The sequence below is a fragment of the Haliotis asinina genome, chromosome 5, assembly GCF_037392515.1.
Source record: "Haliotis asinina isolate JCU_RB_2024 chromosome 5, JCU_Hal_asi_v2, whole genome shotgun sequence".
Lineage (NCBI taxonomy): Eukaryota > Metazoa > Mollusca > Gastropoda > Lepetellida > Haliotidae > Haliotis > Haliotis asinina.
In genome coordinates this window covers 27,128,384-27,146,250 of record NC_090284.1, presented here as the reverse complement: position 1 = coordinate 27,146,250, position 17,867 = coordinate 27,128,384, and the positions used below count along the sequence as shown (strand labels likewise).

Sequence of the window (17,867 nt, the reverse complement as noted above, 5' to 3'; positions counted from 1 at the left end):
GATTTTTAAAACATTTGTTTGTACAAATTGCCTCACCTTCACCGATCCGCGCGCGCGCACACACACATACACACACACCGTACATGTGTACAAAACTGATGCCCCCTACTTCCCCAGAACAATATGGGTGACTCCTCATCACCTAAATATCGTTATCACCTCCACCACCCCGCCCTAGCCATAAATTATGAAACACACATACAAACACGGAGAGATTATTTGTCAAAATATACTTTATTTATAGAAGTCCTTCATAAAGAAATAAAACATGACACATTTCATAAATATGTGTTATACCGCATAAATGCAATAATTAGTAATCTCAAGTTAATGAAATGAAAGATAGCTAAATATGTAACAATACGATGTGAACTTCTTAAACATTTACATACAAGAACATACATGAGTTGGATTAGTGGGATTGGTGGGATTAGTACCTTATACAATGGTGGAGTAATGATCTACAGTGAAAAAGACTTTGTTTATGTGGTCTCATGATTAGATGCTGGCCAAAGTAATGTGCTTTCGTGCTACAGAACCTTCGTTGTCTTCACCTAAGTTCCAACTCAGACTTTTTTGTAACCTGTATCAAGATCGACTGCAGTGACTTTGATGTTGTCGTTGTATACTCTCGTGATGGATCCGTCCAGTGTATATTTACATACGGAAACGTGAGGTAGGTGACTGTTTGTAATTAACGACTAAATCATCCCGTCAAACCAAATTCCTGCATTCAGATAGAATTCAGGATCTGTTGGAAAAATTGATACTGAAACTTCAAACCGTCACATATTTGCATAAATGGTTACAAATATGCTTTTAAGTATTAGTCACCGCACTTTAACGTCAACCAAGGTATCGGACTTTTTAATGATTATACTATTTCATCTTGATATAATTCACTGCTCATAGCAAGGTCTAATTGACTTCACGTTTTTAAAAGAAGTTCCAAATTTCGGTTGCGTTTTTACAAACATGTGGTCTTCTCAGTACTAATCAATCCGTTTCTTTCTACAGCTGATAACATCTGCTGCTGTGGTCGGTAGTGTTAGTAGATGTGTCTGTCGACATATGGAATGGTTTGTGAGGATTTCACATTCATACGGTCTTAGAGTCATATATGCAGGTGAGCTGTCGCTGGAGGCCACACATGCAGGCGGCACAGCCCATGCGCGTGTTGGTTGCCGCCATCAGCTGCAAATAAATGAAAACATTGAACTACGTAACAGTGTATGTAGGTTTTATCACATACACATCGGTGTAGGAGTACAAGTGTTCCTAAGTTGAAATGTCTTAACACAACATTTGTCTAAACCGATTACTTTTGAACAAATATTTAAGCTGATTGAAGTTCCAAATGCAGTGTATTGTTTATTGCAAATTTACGAACACATGTACACAAACAAGTGTTTTTTCAACAACGCAAAAATGCCTAAATATGCAGAAAGGTTTTGTGTATTCTACATAATAGTGTAGCGGTAGACAATTCAAGGATAACAACTTCTTGATTTATTTCTAACTTCTTATCCACAAGATTTGTCCTGTATTACCTCACCAACTACTAAATGCCCTTTAAAGAATCCTAACGGTAGACATTTCTAAAATATTTATTTCTTCCACGATTTCGTTCCAATTGGACGTCTATGCTAATTCATAACTTTTGAAAGCAATATACGTCTCCAAAAGTCAAGATATTTATTTTCAAAAGTTTTTGTCCAAACAGTGATTGGAACATCTGAGCCTGAATATATGATTATACTGAACAGCAAAAGAAACGCAACCATGGCTCTTTGTTGTTTTGTTTTCTTAAAAAAAACCCCATAAATATGAAACTTGTAAATGAGATTTCGTTTACTTGGGTTGCTTTTGCTGTTTAGTATATTTGCACTACATTACATTTGACAGATGACATGCTTACGTTGGTGTTGTGGTTGCATGTTGCAGCATCTCCTGGTGTCCGACAGCCCCTTGTCAACAGTGTGGTGACTGTGCTGCCCTCGTCTCCCCAATCATACACCAGCTGGTACAGAAGGCTCGTCTGTAGACACAAACATTCTCATAAAAACAACACCAAGTCCAACTTTCAAACTTACTTACATGGCTATTGTCAAAGTGTTCCAGTTTTACAAGGTTGATCGAGTAAAACTACACCTAGCAGTTTTATAGCCAGAAATATAAATAAGATAATAAACAATATAAACTGGAACCATTTGAACGTCAGAGAACCACTCACGATATTCCTTCCCAAATACATTCTAATGCTCGCAAAGGACGTTTATGTTTACACAGCAAACTAAATCATAAGTGCTCCTAAAGTGCGACATTGGTACCCCTTAACCACGTTCATAGTGTTTCAGAATTCGGAAAGTAACAATTAGTGAAAACGCTTATCTGAAAGCATAAAAAGTCAATACAGGATAACCAATCTTCAAACAAAGTCCAGTTTGCCGCAAGTGAAAATTACATTGGACAATGAGCCATGACACCAGGTGTTAGGGAAGAGGGTAGGCATGCCACTGTCCCACCGCTAACTTCCATCATTCATATCTTTTGCGTTAGAAATAGGTATCATTTTCGTAGCGTCTGCCACGGCGACATGCTCATGGTTAGGAAATATCCCAAAGCTGGCAGTTTGCGAAACAGGGCCCTTATTCTCGAAACGTTCGTAGCCCTAAGAATTCTTAACTTTGATCGTAGTCAATGTGTTAATAATGGCCTTAAGAAGTTCGTAGAGGTACGAACGTTTGGAGAATAGGTAGACAGGTGTCCGTCAAAAAGTACTAAAAGCCGATTAAGTACCCGAAAGCTAACACTGAGCCTGAAACGGTTATCTTCAGTCCACCTCCATATACATACAAAATTCTAAAGCTAGCGGTTTCAGGATGAGAAACGGGTATCTAAAATGAGTTTATAATATTATTAATACAGTATGTCTAAGCTGGGGGACTGAGAAACCCGTATGTTTCAGCAATCATCATTTAGAGTATACCCGAACAAGCGCCTCGAAAATAAGCAACATTTATCTGCAAACCTCCTGCACACAGATGCAGTATTTCTAAGCTAACAAATGTTTCCGTGTACAGGATTAACTTACTGCGCCTGTTTTCCCAAAGTTGGTGTAGGCAGTGCGAGGTCCCGGATATTCAATATCGCAGCGGATGACGTAGTTAGCCCATTGCTCCAACTCATCACTCCAAGTCTGTAACATACACGAGCCAATAACTCAGGAATATATTACATGTTTCTACAAATAAATACCTGTACATGTATTTATTTCAGCCCCTATCAGTGTATCAGCGTTGTAACAGTCAGACTTCCAGGGTTTCACGACCAAACGTAGCCATATTGACAATAAAGTTTGCATGAATATACAATGTCTGTGAGAAGGTGATCAAATGTAAGGTATGCTGTGTTTGACAATAAATGTTCTTAGTTGCGTACATATTCTAGTACTTTGGGAGCTTGAGACCATTGGGAATTTGAACCTGCACGATCACAACAGGGCGCCAAATTGCCAAAGATGACGATCATCTAACCCAATCAACCACTCCGATATCAAATTATTATAATCCCAAATATAACATATTTTCAAGATACACGTGTTTTAGCAGTTCCCCATGGCTGTGGTTTAGATGAGTCACCAGACTATCACGGAGATCATGTGAACATGAAGTGTGTGTACATACCACGGGATAAGCTGAATCTCGGGCTCTCAGGTTATTTGTGACGAGCAGGATAAAGTGCACTTCTTGGGTTGTCATATTGGCTGGATAAAATAAAAGCTATATACACCAAAGTAGCCACACACGAAACACTGCATTCGGAAACTTAAGTCTCTAAGAAGAATAACGGCAACCATCTAATTATGATGTTGTTGTTTTGAATACTAGAACAACACAGATACATACACCAACACAATGGATAAAGAAGAAATGATATCCTCCCAAACCCTGTGTTCCTCATAATGAAGGAGTTGACATCCATAAATATCTCTTCCTCACTATTACACCTACTGGGGAGAGAACGTGTTTTTATTGTAACTGTGAAGTTGACGATGAAGTCCATATCTAACCGCACTGTCCCTTTTACAGTGATATTCGTGTTTAAGCAAGTCTTTAGATTATTGTTACACGTTTAATGATTTTACACATATGTAGAACGTTAGTCTCAGGCCCCCTAAGTAACTGAAGGAATTATGGCAAATTTGAAGGAATTGCATCTCAATGTAAACAAACGCAGCCCACTCGCGAAACAATTGCAGCGATATCGGTAGTTTAGCGGTAATAACAGAAACACATCGGCCCTATCGGAGACAATGTCGGGAATACTTGAAACAAGATCGGCCATCTTCGGAGATTTCTCGGCTCAGTTCCGTGATTTGTTGGTCACGTCCTGAAATTCACACATCAAAACATGGCGTCACTGGAAGGAACACCCGTCTCGGTGACTTTTGTTTTTAGTTTCTACTGTTTTCATTTTCATAATTAGCCATCTTTGACCACCCGTGTTGAATGGGCTTAGGTGTGAGGTATTGTCGGAGCTATAAATTATTTTTTAAGGAAAAGATCGTCACTACAAAAGAGCGTCATCAGTCATGCCCATGGAAGTTGTTTACGTCTGAACATCAGAAGCATCCGGGGGCATGACTTAGCCAATCTGGATACTGTCTTTTATTCTCCGAAAACCTGCAAGCTTTTATTGCAGAGACAAGTTATATATATGGTATTCAGCAATGATAATATGTATATATTGTGCATGTAAATGTATATTTTATGATATATTAACAGTATATTTTAATCTTCTAATGTGTTTAGTAATAATTTTTTATATATATGTAAGATTTTTCTAGCATATTGTATATATTCTAGTTAATAGTCTCTCATAACCCTTAACGGGTGGCTCACGCTTAACTGAGTTTGTATATTGTATATTTATCATGTACCTGTGAGCTGAGACTTAAATAAATGATCTATCTATCTGTCAGCGTCTGTTGCCGACATTAAACATGGAAGTAATACATGCAACGTATAAGTCTGTGATGAGACTAATTCTGGTGTACTCACCAAAGCAGACTGATGGAACAACAGGCGGTTCAGTGACGGGCACCCTCACAGGAACGTTGTCCACGGCACCAACCCCGGGAGCGACTTCAGGTCCGTGTACGATCTGAGCTTGCAATGCCTGAGTCCCTATAACAGCATTGTTGGGCCAACTGTATTTCCTTGTGAGGTACATCCTTACCTTGTCGATATAACTCTTAAGAAAAATACAGTAGATGTGGTTATAAAGAACTCAAAAGGACAACTACCTTAAATCGTTATACCGGTAGTTGGCTATATTTTTAAACATATTTTATTCCAAGAGAATCGGATTTGGTAAGCTCTGCTTATATCAGTACCTCACCAGTACACATATCATTTAAACAAAATATTACAACAACTGTATGCATTTCAACCAAAATATCAACAGGTATTTGGAGCTTGAAAAAGAAACAGTTCGTTCTGTCATCCAGATAGTAGTACGCTTGTTAGACATACCGGTGTCTAACTGTATAGTCTGTTGAATAATTGGGTGGAATCAACTTGGCAATACTACTTACGACACAGGCCAGCTTCACACATCGCCCCAAGAGGGCATTGGGTACATGCCACACCTGGTGTAAAAGGGAAATCATTTGTCATTTCCCCCCTGAAAACATAGCAATACTCGACATTAGTACACTTCAATCATACACGTATTGTCATTTCCATTGAAAGAAGAACCACTGTCTACGTGTCCTTGAGTTTTCTGTGTGATCTTTGACTTCATTGATTGTGGACGTATTTCACTTCAGTATTACAATATTGTTACTTAAGCATGATCAACATGTGCGCATTAGGTGTTTGATATAAGTAGAACCCCGATTTAGTTACCTAGGGACCATTTTATAATTTGTGGCTAAAGTATGGGGACTGAGGGTGATGATGATTTTAAGGGGATCGCCCATTTTGGTCATGGGAGGTATTGGCCATGAAGTTTGTTCACATACACTCGGCGAGTGTCACATTTTGTCCATGATATGTCACTTACTTTGTACATACATGTAATTCTTCTCCAGAAAAGTCATTACCATCTTATAACGAAGACGCGGCAGGATAGCCAAGTGGTTTAAACGCTCGCTCGTCCCACCGAAGGCCTGGGTTCGAGTACTGACAATTGTGTAATGCGTGAAGTCCCTTTCAGATTTTCCTGTCATGTTTATGCTGAAATACTGCTTATTGTGACGTAAAATCATACATTAAATAATTACGATAAAATAGAATAAGTATAATTCTTTTAACAAATGTGACAGCAAGTCGCTTACATGGCGAGATACTACTGTAACGTCGACCCTGGATCTGTAACAGGGAGCACTGCCATTCTGAGTCATTCACACATGTGGGTGGGTGGTCACTGTCGTGGACGCCCTGGTCAATACTACTTAAAACTGACCACATGGTCAACATGCTGTATTGCTTCACACTTGCACCTAAGGGGTGATTAGATGGATCCGCGATGAAGCCTTGCTTACTCTAACTCTTAACTCAATGTGTGCAGTAAGATGCACCATCTATCTATATAGTGCTTGAAAACAGCACTTGCCTTGTAACAGTTTAGCTCGGAATACAAATTAACGAATTGTAGACAGTGGACGATCTGTGTATCTGACGGATCACAGAAAAATACAAGACATGATGTGTCCGACACACGACTAATACATACCCTTGCCTTGACCTCAAAAATTACAGAACAGAACAGAACTTTATTAAGCTCAGGCCGATATCCTCGGCATATGAGGTACAAATGGCATTAAAATGTCAACATAGCGGAATAGTGGTTAGCTGGAAGTTTTTACAGTTTGCATGATAGATTTGCAGAATTTGCTTAGGTTTCTCAGGACAGATATCTTTTTACACGTAAATAGTGATCTAAATTTTAACATGTTTGGTCTTTTTACAAAGTTACTGAGTATATACATTGATCTTTCTTTTCTAAAATGTATACATTTAAAAATATAATGAAATTCATCACTAACGTCATTTAAACAACATAATTTACATTTTCTCTCATCTCTTGGTATCCTATTCCATCTTCCTTTTTCAACTGGTAAATGGTGGCAGGAACTACGAAAGTGAAGTAAAGGAATAGCTTTATTAAAGGGTAGGGACGTTAGGTATCTTTCAAATTCAAACTGGGGTTTCATGAGGGAATATGTTTGACCTTTGGGGGAACTGTCCACCTCTGAGCTCCATAGTTGAATAGCATTGTCAATTAAGATTGAGTGAGCTGTATTTTTAATCCAGGAAGTTGAAATAGGAGACTGTGATAACCATACATACCTCAGACCAATATTATTAAGAATAGTCTCTATACACGGTACCCAGCTACAACCATGGGTGCCTTCATTGTGGAGATTATACACGATAGAATACAGGATTGAAGACAACTTAGGAGAATTCTTTGTACATAGTTTAGACCAAAACGTTACCATGCGGGTTTTAACATCAACAGAGAGTGGGACTCTACCGAGTTCACCATAAAGCATGAAAAGTGGAGTACTTTTTTTAACAGGTAGTAGTTTTCTCATGAAACATATATGTACATTTTCAATCTGTTTTAGTTGAACATATCCCCAGATTTCACAACCGTACATTAAAATTGGTTTTACCATAGAATCGAAGAGATATAATTGGCATTGTATTGATAAGTTAAGCGTTCTACTTCTGCGTAAGACGAAATGCATGGCTTTAGTAGCTTGTTGGCAGAGATGTGATATAGCTGATTTGAAAGAACATTTTTTATCAAAAATAATTCCAAGATATTTATATTCATTAGAGTACATTGTCTCAACACAGTTTTGTGCCTCAAGTAAAAGTCACTTCGCTCGCTCGACCGACCCTTGGTAAACCGCACAGTGCCACCAAGATTTATTTGGTTATGTCAGAGAGTCGGCGACCTGAGATGTTTCCCAAGTTAGAGAGACGCCATATAATCTCATACAGCATTGAATACTAATGCTTTCCCCAGTCACCCTGAGGAACACACCACAAGCAATACTCTTTGTGTCTACTGTTACTCACAAAAACTGATCGTTACGTCGCGCGTGTCTGATTACAATGACGAACATTTCTCTAAGTGACAGACAGCTTTAACAAAATATTTCCGAGAATAAGTCTGAATCCTTTACTGGTATGGTATTACAGCGTCGATTACTAATATGTCCATAATTTGTCATACGGCACCTCGAGCCAAGTGAATGTCAATGACGTTATAGTATATCTAAGCCTGAACATTCTCTGGCAATCGGTTAAACAATTTGCATTCGAAACACTAGACGTCTAGGCTGTGAACCTTTAAAAGTACATCTCTTTCAAGGATTCTAAGCATAAACGAAAACATTTCTCACAACAACTATGGTAACATTAAAGTGAAATGTGGTAACCCCACCTGATTTACGGGTAATCTTAAAGTGAAATGTGGTATGCCGACCTGAACTCCGGCCTGTTTTACACGGTTATGGTATCATTTACTAGGTTGTATAGTGTCATACCCGGACGATATGAATACACGTCTAATCGAAGCTTCAAACTTCTTGAAACACCTTCAAATACAGCAGAAGGTGTCTAAACCGGCAGTCATCGGGACTGAAAAAATAGTCCAGTTTAGACGGCATGCCAGATTGTAGAGCTGACGATAAATGTACAAGCCATAAATGGGACTGAGGCGTTGACAACTTGCCGGATTGGAAAGATGTTTGTTTTGACATTTTCTACTTCCATGTACTGTACCATGCTGTACTCACTTTGGTGAATAGAAGCAGGCAAAGAGCGTCGTGTAATATTTCTCAAAAGCGCCAGTCTGCATCCGGTAGCATCTGTTCATGGCACACCCGACGCTGGTGGTGGTTGACCATACTATCTGTACAAGGAAGAATCATAACTGCTACATACAACATTTTGATATTTAAGGTCATTCTGAGCAACCTACTACACATATGTAAAACTTTCTACGAAGGTGACAACAGATACGTGCATACACCACAACCATAGGATTTACCAGAAAGCATCCTAACCGGAGTTCATTTTATTCAGGATATTGAGAAGTTTGAAATAAAATGATTTAACGGATATAAATCTGATTATAATGGTCTTATGCCCCCCTGAAGGATATGCCCAGCCCATTCTAGAAGGAATTGCGTAGAGCGATGTTCATGGAGTTGATCACTGGATTGCCTGGTCCAGCCACGATTATTTCCAGAGCGACGTGTTATAGCTGGAATGTTGCTGAGGGCGACGTCAAATATCAAGCAAACAGGGGTCACCAGATCGACAGATTTTCTATGTTTTCGACTCACAAAGTTTGACTATTCATGAAGATCGTGGATATAAATGCCCCGCTCTTCCGCTGTTGTTTTAGTCCACGATCTTTTTACGTTGAACATAGAACAGACACCTCATGCTTATCCCATAATCTTAGGGAAATGTGAGTGAAAATGAGTTTAATAATAAAGAAACAGCCGACTTGTAATCTGATAAGTTGGAAATTAAGAACAGATGTACATGTACGAGGGGCTATCAAAACGTAGTGTCAGCTCTCAATGTATTGTAAACAGTACCAACATGAATATCTGGACACAATGTTTTAATAGACTCAAATGTGGGTGTCTTTAAAACAACAGCCTAAATGTAAATCAAGCAATCCAAATCTTTGACTTTATACTGTGATGAGAAGTTATCTAATACCATACCAATTATAGATATTACCTGTGGGCATTCCATTTTCCAACATGTACCAAATAACGTATTTTTTCAGTCTATGCAATTATTTACGAATATTATACCCCAATGCAGTGGAGGATCCAGGAGGGAGGTGTTCAATGGCTCGACAACACCCCCACTCCCCACCCCTTCCCCTCTTCCTTTTCGAAAATGACTGAAGACCACACTGAAGATTTCTTTTTTGCGTTGGGGCAGCACCACCCCCACCCTACCCCACCCCCCGCCCCCTCACCCCCCGCCCCCTCCTTCAAAATTCCTAGATCCGCTCATGCAATGTGTTGTGATGAATAATAATAATGAATAGTATCTTGTCGACCACATTACCACATAACGCACATTATAAAAGTTTGAATATGGCGCCTAATTATTTCTGCGTAATAAAATGGAAGTTTGTTTTTTAAACATTGTATATCGAGAAAATAGTTAGGCTCATTACTTTTTGATAGCCCATTGTGTACCGCATGTATGTACTCACCTGCGAGTATGCGCACGCGCTGCCACAGTCCTTTCCATATCGGAAGAAGGCCCTATCACCGTCCCAGGCCGCGATTGCCTTGCGGATAGTCCGATCTATTCCGCCCCATGACTCGACGAAGCGGTTTGTATAGAACAGGTTCTGGCCACAATCGCTGATGTAGGAGGGAGCGCGTTCATATTGACAGCTCATCACCCAGTTCTCAGCAGACTTGGAAAGATCGTCACTCCACGCCTGTGAATGGTGAAAGTAAGATTAAAGAAACCAGGTATCTTTGGCACACGAGTGTGTTGATACGCCTATATAATTTTAACTGCTCTCAATTTTCTCATATTTGCATCACCGCAACCTCTTGTGTTAGAGATACTGGAAACAGTTGTTCATTAAACCTATGCTCGCTTCGAAGCTTGTAATATCTTACTTCGTGATATCCGGAGCTGAGTATTTAGCATTATTATCAATTTTGTGGATGAAATACGGTCCTGCAATTTGATACGATAAAACCTTACCCGGCATATTGTTTCAGTAATGTCTAGTGCAGTCTTATGGGCTTAAGGGGGCACCTCATTGTGCATACACATGTGCATCTACTTCGCTTAGAGTCATTGCTTATAGGAGTTCTTCATAGTTACGACCTAATCCATCGATGAATAGAATGTCATTGGATCTTTCCTACCAAATATCCCACCAGGTAACTGTCTTTACATGCTGGTGCAGGAATGAATGATTGTTAATAAGACATAATCAAACGCAACAGCGTATTTTCAATAGCACTAAAACAAGTTATACTTGTTGTTGAGTGTTACGATATGGTTTCACGCCGCCTTTAGCAATACCCCAGCAACATCAGAGCGGCGGACACCAGAAGTTCTCTTTACACATTTTTCGATTCACCGGGTCATCAGTGTAGCGAACTGACGCTGTAACCTGTAGGCTGCCCCCTGGCGTCATGACTATTATTGTATGACAGTATTACATTGTTTGTACCTGTCCCACGTGACTAAGCTCAGTGTGTGATATCTGACCCCGGCGTTTTTCAGCATAAACACGAATGTGGCATGAACACTGATAACTGTCTGCATGTTTATACAATGTTTGGGAAACGTGTCCAGAGGATGACCGTCACCCAGTCTGCCACCGGACTGACCACTGCAACCAGTAAACAGAATGGACGTAATTCTATCTGACCAAGAAGGGAAATGGGCATTCTTGAAGAATGTCCATGCTGAATGGTGTACACGGTTAATGTCCGTACACATGTTGTTGTTCAGCTATGTGAACAGTGTCCATGTAAAGGGACCCTACATAACACCATAGCTGTGGTAACAGTTTACATTGACCGGTGCAGAACAAGATCCATGGCCTTCCAGTTTCTGCTTGTTCCCATGGTTACAAAGTCAACAAAAACAGCTACAACAAAGACAGAAAAGGTGAAGATGTGTATCTGTAAACATGTAATTATGACCAGCTGCTGAATATTTGGATAAGTGAATTACATTTAAGATTGAAACTGTCAATTTCATTGTTTCTCTATAAAAAATATATCTTTTAAAAACATTATTATTAATGATTTTTGGAACTGATTTTAATTATTACATAAATTGATATGCTTTTAGGCAAAGATAATAATTTGATTTAGTACATCATTATGCAATGTGCCCAACCAAATCAAATCATAGGTAGCATGTCTTTTTATCTTTGAAAAAAAAAAACATGCAAGGTTTTACAAGATATGAAAACATGGAGTGAAGGTAGTAACGTGCTCCATGTGGTTAGAACTGGAGACACAACATGCAAACATTTCAAGCACTGTCTACGATGACACCCAATGCGACTTGGTGTTGAATTACAGATATGACAGTTTTAAAAGGTGATAGTTCTTCTTCAATCATATGAGTGTTGCATAAATTATCAGTTGTGTAATCTGCTCCTTCCATTTGTCAACCATAGTTCCTGTTGAGACTGCTGCTATATCTATTCTTTCAGCTACATCGAGCACCCCTGCACTGTTCATTTGTCCTGACCCATGTCAGTGACCATTCATAGCCTGTCACAGCTGGGTTTATCTGTTGACGTCTGACAGTGGACAGGATCATCGACTCAGTGACAGATAGCGAAGGTTATCATTGTCTGTGTGTGTCAAAACTGAACTGCCACGTCATATAGATAACCTGGATATCAGTACACAACATGTGTCAAGTCTACCTGTGTGTGGGGTCAGCAGCACATACAGAAAAAGGCTTAGGACTGTTTTTAACCAAACTTTTAGCTGGTATGGACATTTACGGACATTAACAGATTTTACTGTTAGATTTGTCACTGAATGCAAAACGTTTCACTACTAAATCTTACACACAGTCACCATTATGACCAGGATGTGCTGCATTTCATTCATCATGACATCTAATGACGGAAATGTGCTGTGGACAACAGTCATCACGAAGTAGTTCTTTATCTTTCTAGAAGGTGTCTTGATCTTGACCCCGGCCTTATGTATGGTGTCTGCGGTCACGGCGTTCCTTACATGAAATGTTAGCTAAAACCGATCTTGAATGTTGGTATTACCCACTCACTTAAGACAGTTGGATAAGCATTTTTGCACTTGAGCTGACACCATACCGTTATTTCTATAGGTCAGTGCCACGTTGCCTTTTCACGAAAACATCAGACATATATGCTTGTATTCCGTTCCATGTTTATGCCTGAATTAACTTATTACCCAAGCAGCGCTATTGCTATTTTAATCCACAAATGATTGAAAGTGCTAATTGAAAGTGCCAAAATCCTACTTCAGAGTTAAGCTGTTAATAGTGTTATTTGACACTCACCTAGATCCCGAACCAGTAACCCCCTATTTCTCAGCTTAACATTTCAACAAATTTGTGCAGACGAGGATATACTGAGAATATTTCCAGCAAACATGCAACAAAAGTATGGAGTTGTTACATTCCACAACATGAGCCATCGACGCGGGCAACCGGCGGTATCCGTTGTATTGCCTTTCGCCTGCCTGATGTAGGCCAATACACAAGGATAAACCCATTAGTCAAGGTATCTGCCTCCTACCTCCGGAGAGTCTTACGGTAATGATATTAGCACCTTCAGAGCAGGTCTATTGTCACATAGCGTGTGCTAGTAGTCCAGTTCCAGATATATATCGGACTGTGTTTATCCTGTGTCTAATGGCCGTTTCCGTTGTCCGTCTTCAACGTGAAACGAAACGATACGTTCAGGAGTCTGCCAGGCATCCCTTACTTCCTACTTGTGACTGACATCACAGCTCATAGAGATGTTACATGATATTCTTTTTCATGGCACGGTACGAAGGCTATACATTTAGGTAAAACTTTGTCTATAATGTACGTTCACCTCATGCTCTAAGTATAATTATACCATATTCGTTTTCACTACTTTTTTTGCTGTGCCCAATATTAGTGTTCTAGGAAGAGTGTACCTTTTCGTCAGCTTGGATTTATGTGCAGGCAGACCCTGACCTCCACTGGTGGCAATGATGTGATACTTGGCGTTAGGTTGGATAATGAACTAATTCTTTAACGTATATATAACATGTAAAAGTAAGAAGTGTTGTCATGGTTTAATTTTTCTCACTTGAAATATATCTGGTTTCTATCCGTGTTGGTGCAGTTGAGACTTACATCTCACTAAAGCTTCTGTTCCATCATAGGGCTGTAGATACTGGAATGGATCCTTATCATTAGTGAAACTGAATCATTTCTTCAAGTTATGCTTATGTTAAGGCAGGGCGTACAGATGCATACAATTTACTGATAGCAATTACAGACTGAAATCAGATTAGTGGAATACATACGGTGTGTTTGCTGATCCTGACATTAAGACAACACATATTACTATTAACTGAACTCATAATAAGACCACTGTTGCATCCTAATTAATAACGCGACATATAACTGTACTAGGGAGTAAACAGTACTAAAGAGATGACATATAACTGTACTAGGGAGTAAACAGTACTAAAGAGACGACATATAACTGTACTAGGGAGTAAACAGTACTAAAGAGACGACATATAACTGTACTAGGGAGTAAACAGTACTAAAGAGACGACATATAACTGTACTAGGGAGTAAACAGTACTAAAGAGACGACATATAACTGTACTAGGGAGTAAACAGTACTAAAGAGACGACATGTATACTGCAGGCTTAGGTATTCTAAGTACATATGTATGTTACTGTGTCGGTCAGTAACAGCTCTGACATGCTGTGGACATTATACAGATAACGACAACGTAAAATAAAAACCACAGTGGAACTGGTGACACTTCCACGTCGTATCACCAAGACAATACACACTGTATAGGACTGTGATGGCACAAAATCTTTGATGGCATTAATGAGCATGTTTTGAAGCCTCATTTAATTTGTCGTGAAATCCGATATTTATAAATAGTCAGCTTTTATAATGCGGTGATGATTACAATGTTTGCTGGGCTAATGTCACACTATGTCTCTGTATGTAACAAGTGAGGGGACATCACTTATTAAATAGCATATAAGACTAATGCATGACTGAATAGATTATTGAGAGTGCATTTTATCTATCTGTTTGATTATGAATAGAATCATATTTGTAAATCAGTAACATTAGATTAAAATTTGATGTTGATGTTGGACTCATATGTCGCATAAACTATGTATTCCTGAATACTTGGTGCACGTGGAATACTACAAGCCACTAGCGGAATAATTATATACATTATATTTAACGAGGAATGCCAAAAAGAAAATTTCGGTCGACAGCTTATCTAATCGTAAAATATGATCATTTGAAACATTACATTCTGTCATATTGTGTATAGTAAGGAGATGATTAGACAGTAAAGAACACATATCTATTACAGTGTCTTGACAACAAAAATATCACCGCCATTGAAGCACGTGTTTCATATATATATTATTATCGTGTCCCTGTGAGTCTGCTTTGAAATACACATGTGTTACTTGAATGGGTATGACAGCTTCATGCAACTCACTTCTTGGTAGGTAACACCATGACAGATGCAATTATAGTTTACAGGAAGGTTTGAGTGGCCCCAATGTGAAATGTACCACAGTGTGTCGTTCTCAAGTCTGTGGTTACGTGAAATCTACATCTGCACATGTACGTGTTGCAATTTACAGTTGAAACCGTTACCTGCCACTTGTCATGCAGACACCTAAACCATGTCACTATCACACAGACTGACGCGCGGCCCGATCAGATAACATACATGGTATCTTAACACTGTTCCTTTATATACAGTAGTCAACTGGGAACAGTTCACTGTCCCAGTTACCATCACGTCTATGGCATGAAGTCAGCGGGTTCTCAATTTGCTTAGTCAGACAAAACAGAATCAAGAATATACTTTCGCTAAAACGTTTATGCTGATTTTCGCAGATAAATCATTAGAATTCATCACGCTGTTTATCCGTTATCACAGGATTATATTATAACGCTGTTTGTTTTATCACATCCCTTAACGCATGTGGTATTTTGCGTACTTTTCAAGATGGACCACAAACATAAAATCCGCATTTGTAAACATATCGTCAGCTTTGATGCTTGGTTGTTGCCTCCTTGGCTATCCAGTCAAATACCTACCTTTTAGATTACCACATGCATTATAATTATATAGTCTTCCTATAACGCTGTCCACATGCCATATGATAAACTGTGACAAGCCAATCAGCCACATATGTGAGAAATACTCTCGGTTCTGTTATACTCTCGTCATATAGATCATGATAACAGCACCTCTTACAAAAGGATCATACTGCAGTTGTACATGTACATGAATGTGCACGTATTGAGGAAAAAATAAGGGAACACCTCAATTGCAGTGTTCCTTTATCTGTTCTCTGATTTTGTTCTAATCATGTAAAGTTTTCTTACCATTTGCCGCATGTCAGAAGCGCCAACTTCTCTTCTGATTTCATTGTGTCTGTCTACTATTTTACCGTGATATGCAGTGATGTCCACTATTTCCGCTGTACATAAAGGTAACAGCACCGCTACGAGAGGAAGCATGTTGTACAACTGCTCACAGACACCCATCGTCGCAGGGGAACTTCAGCACTCCAACTAGAAAGCGGCTTCCTGATGTCTTCCCTTCTGAAGGCAGAGGCTTCGTGTCCAGGAGGCACCTCCCCGCCGTTTTATAAACAGTCCAGCCGATATCTCTATTCGAAATCATTGATATCGATACACTGCATATACCCGGCTTTGTGCTCACAGACAGTTGTTAATATTCATGGAAAAATAGCCAAGGAATTTGAGAACAGGAGTCGTGCAAGACAGTCCCCTTGCTACACTATAGTGTCACAACAGGACTCCGTTGACGCTTCGCTTGGAGCGTGTGTTAGGCTAGTGTCTCGACGAACGCTTGTCTCACCAAGGTTAGACTGGCCTGGGTCCACTTTCAGAGGAGTGTGTGAACGCAGATCGACGGCGATAACCATGTAACTGACAGAGATGTCAGTGTAGCTGCTGTAGTGATATCTGGGAATATCTCACATGTGCAGTAAATAACCACTGTATCGTGAGATTTGTAGAATGCACGTATTGCCTTAGCATTGATACAAAACCAGTTGATATGTTTCACATCAAATCTGTCAAAGATGGGTGCCTAACTTTCACAATGTACATAGTTTGTCCATCAGGCTTATGCGTTGCGTATCCCATTTATCTTTTCACTGGCGTTTGGTTTTAGTGGAAATTCCAATATTTCATAGATAAACAATTACGTGTTTGTAAAATCATTACAAATCCCATTGCACAATTCCTCAAGTAGGTAAAGTGTCCTACTCGTAACACACTTGACACAATAAACATCACGTCCTCTTAATACAATTAGCGAACACAACGCAATAATAATTCCATTGGTAAATTATTAACAAGTCGCACACTTAAATGAATGGCTCATTGAACTGATTTGAACAGTCACGGTAGACGCTAAAGTTAACGTTAGATAATAAATGTTAAGTTTGCGGTCATTCGGCTGCTGAACTGGAACATATGTTTCTGACCATGCTGTGTATGACATGAAAGACAACAGCGCGTGAAAAGATATATAACCCTAAAACAAATGCTGCATGCCGATATTTGTATATAACACATCATTGGCGTGCTCCTGGTGATACATTGAGCTGATCCAAGCTTTGGAAATACTAAACTTGGCACCGATATTTGAGCGAGTTTGTTAATACTTTTAACACATGCATCACCGTTTCAGTATTTTACTGTTTTGTGGTGAGGTATTGCACTCCGTCTTAAGTGATGATGTAATCCCGTACAGCATAATGGTAAAATGCTTGTTCTGCACTTTCTTATTATTACGTATTTACAAAGTTAGATTCAAGGTAACACACTGACGTTAGCATTCACTTCCACTATATTAATTGCAAAGCACCTTTAGCTATCTACTACTAGTAGCTGGAAATTAGGTTCAGTAACTGAATTACTGAGCTAATGTTTTTATTTTTTTTTATTTATGTTTTATTTTTTTTTTTTATTTTTTTTTTTTACTTATCTAATATTTTTGTGGAGGTTTTTAACTTTACAGCTTTCCTGGG

At 39.1% G+C, this 17,867-nt stretch overlaps 1 protein-coding gene across 1 annotated transcript; it reads right to left on the bottom strand.

Moving 5' to 3' along the window:
• Positions 1-218: 218 nt before the first annotated feature.
• LOC137284475 (peptidase inhibitor 16-like) lies at positions 219-16,694 on the bottom strand. Its single transcript, XM_067816293.1, has 9 exons — positions 16,189-16,694; positions 10,273-10,506; positions 8,822-8,937; positions 5,600-5,688; positions 5,064-5,189; positions 3,687-3,766; positions 3,095-3,199; positions 1,919-2,038; positions 219-1,194 (listed from the first exon to the last, which is right to left on the bottom strand). Exons 1-9 carry the CDS (start codon positions 16,348-16,350, stop codon positions 1,099-1,101), a joined length of 1,128 nt encoding a protein of 375 aa, XP_067672394.1. The 5' UTR covers positions 16,351-16,694; the 3' UTR covers positions 219-1,098.
• Between the last annotated feature and the right edge of the window lie 1,173 nt (positions 16,695-17,867).

Coding starts and splice junctions, on each gene's coding strand:
- LOC137284475 (XM_067816293.1), bottom strand. CDS start 16,350: ATGGGTGTCTGTGAGCAGTTGTACAACATGCTTCCTCTCGTAGCGGTG. Junction 3,200..3,686: donor GAGATTCAGCTTATCCCGTG/GTATGTACACAC, acceptor TGTATGTTACAG/ACTTGGAGTGATGAGTTGGA. Junction 1,195..1,918: donor CATGCAACCACAACACCAAC/GTAAGCATGTCA, acceptor ATTTATTTGCAG/CTGATGGCGGCAACCAACAC.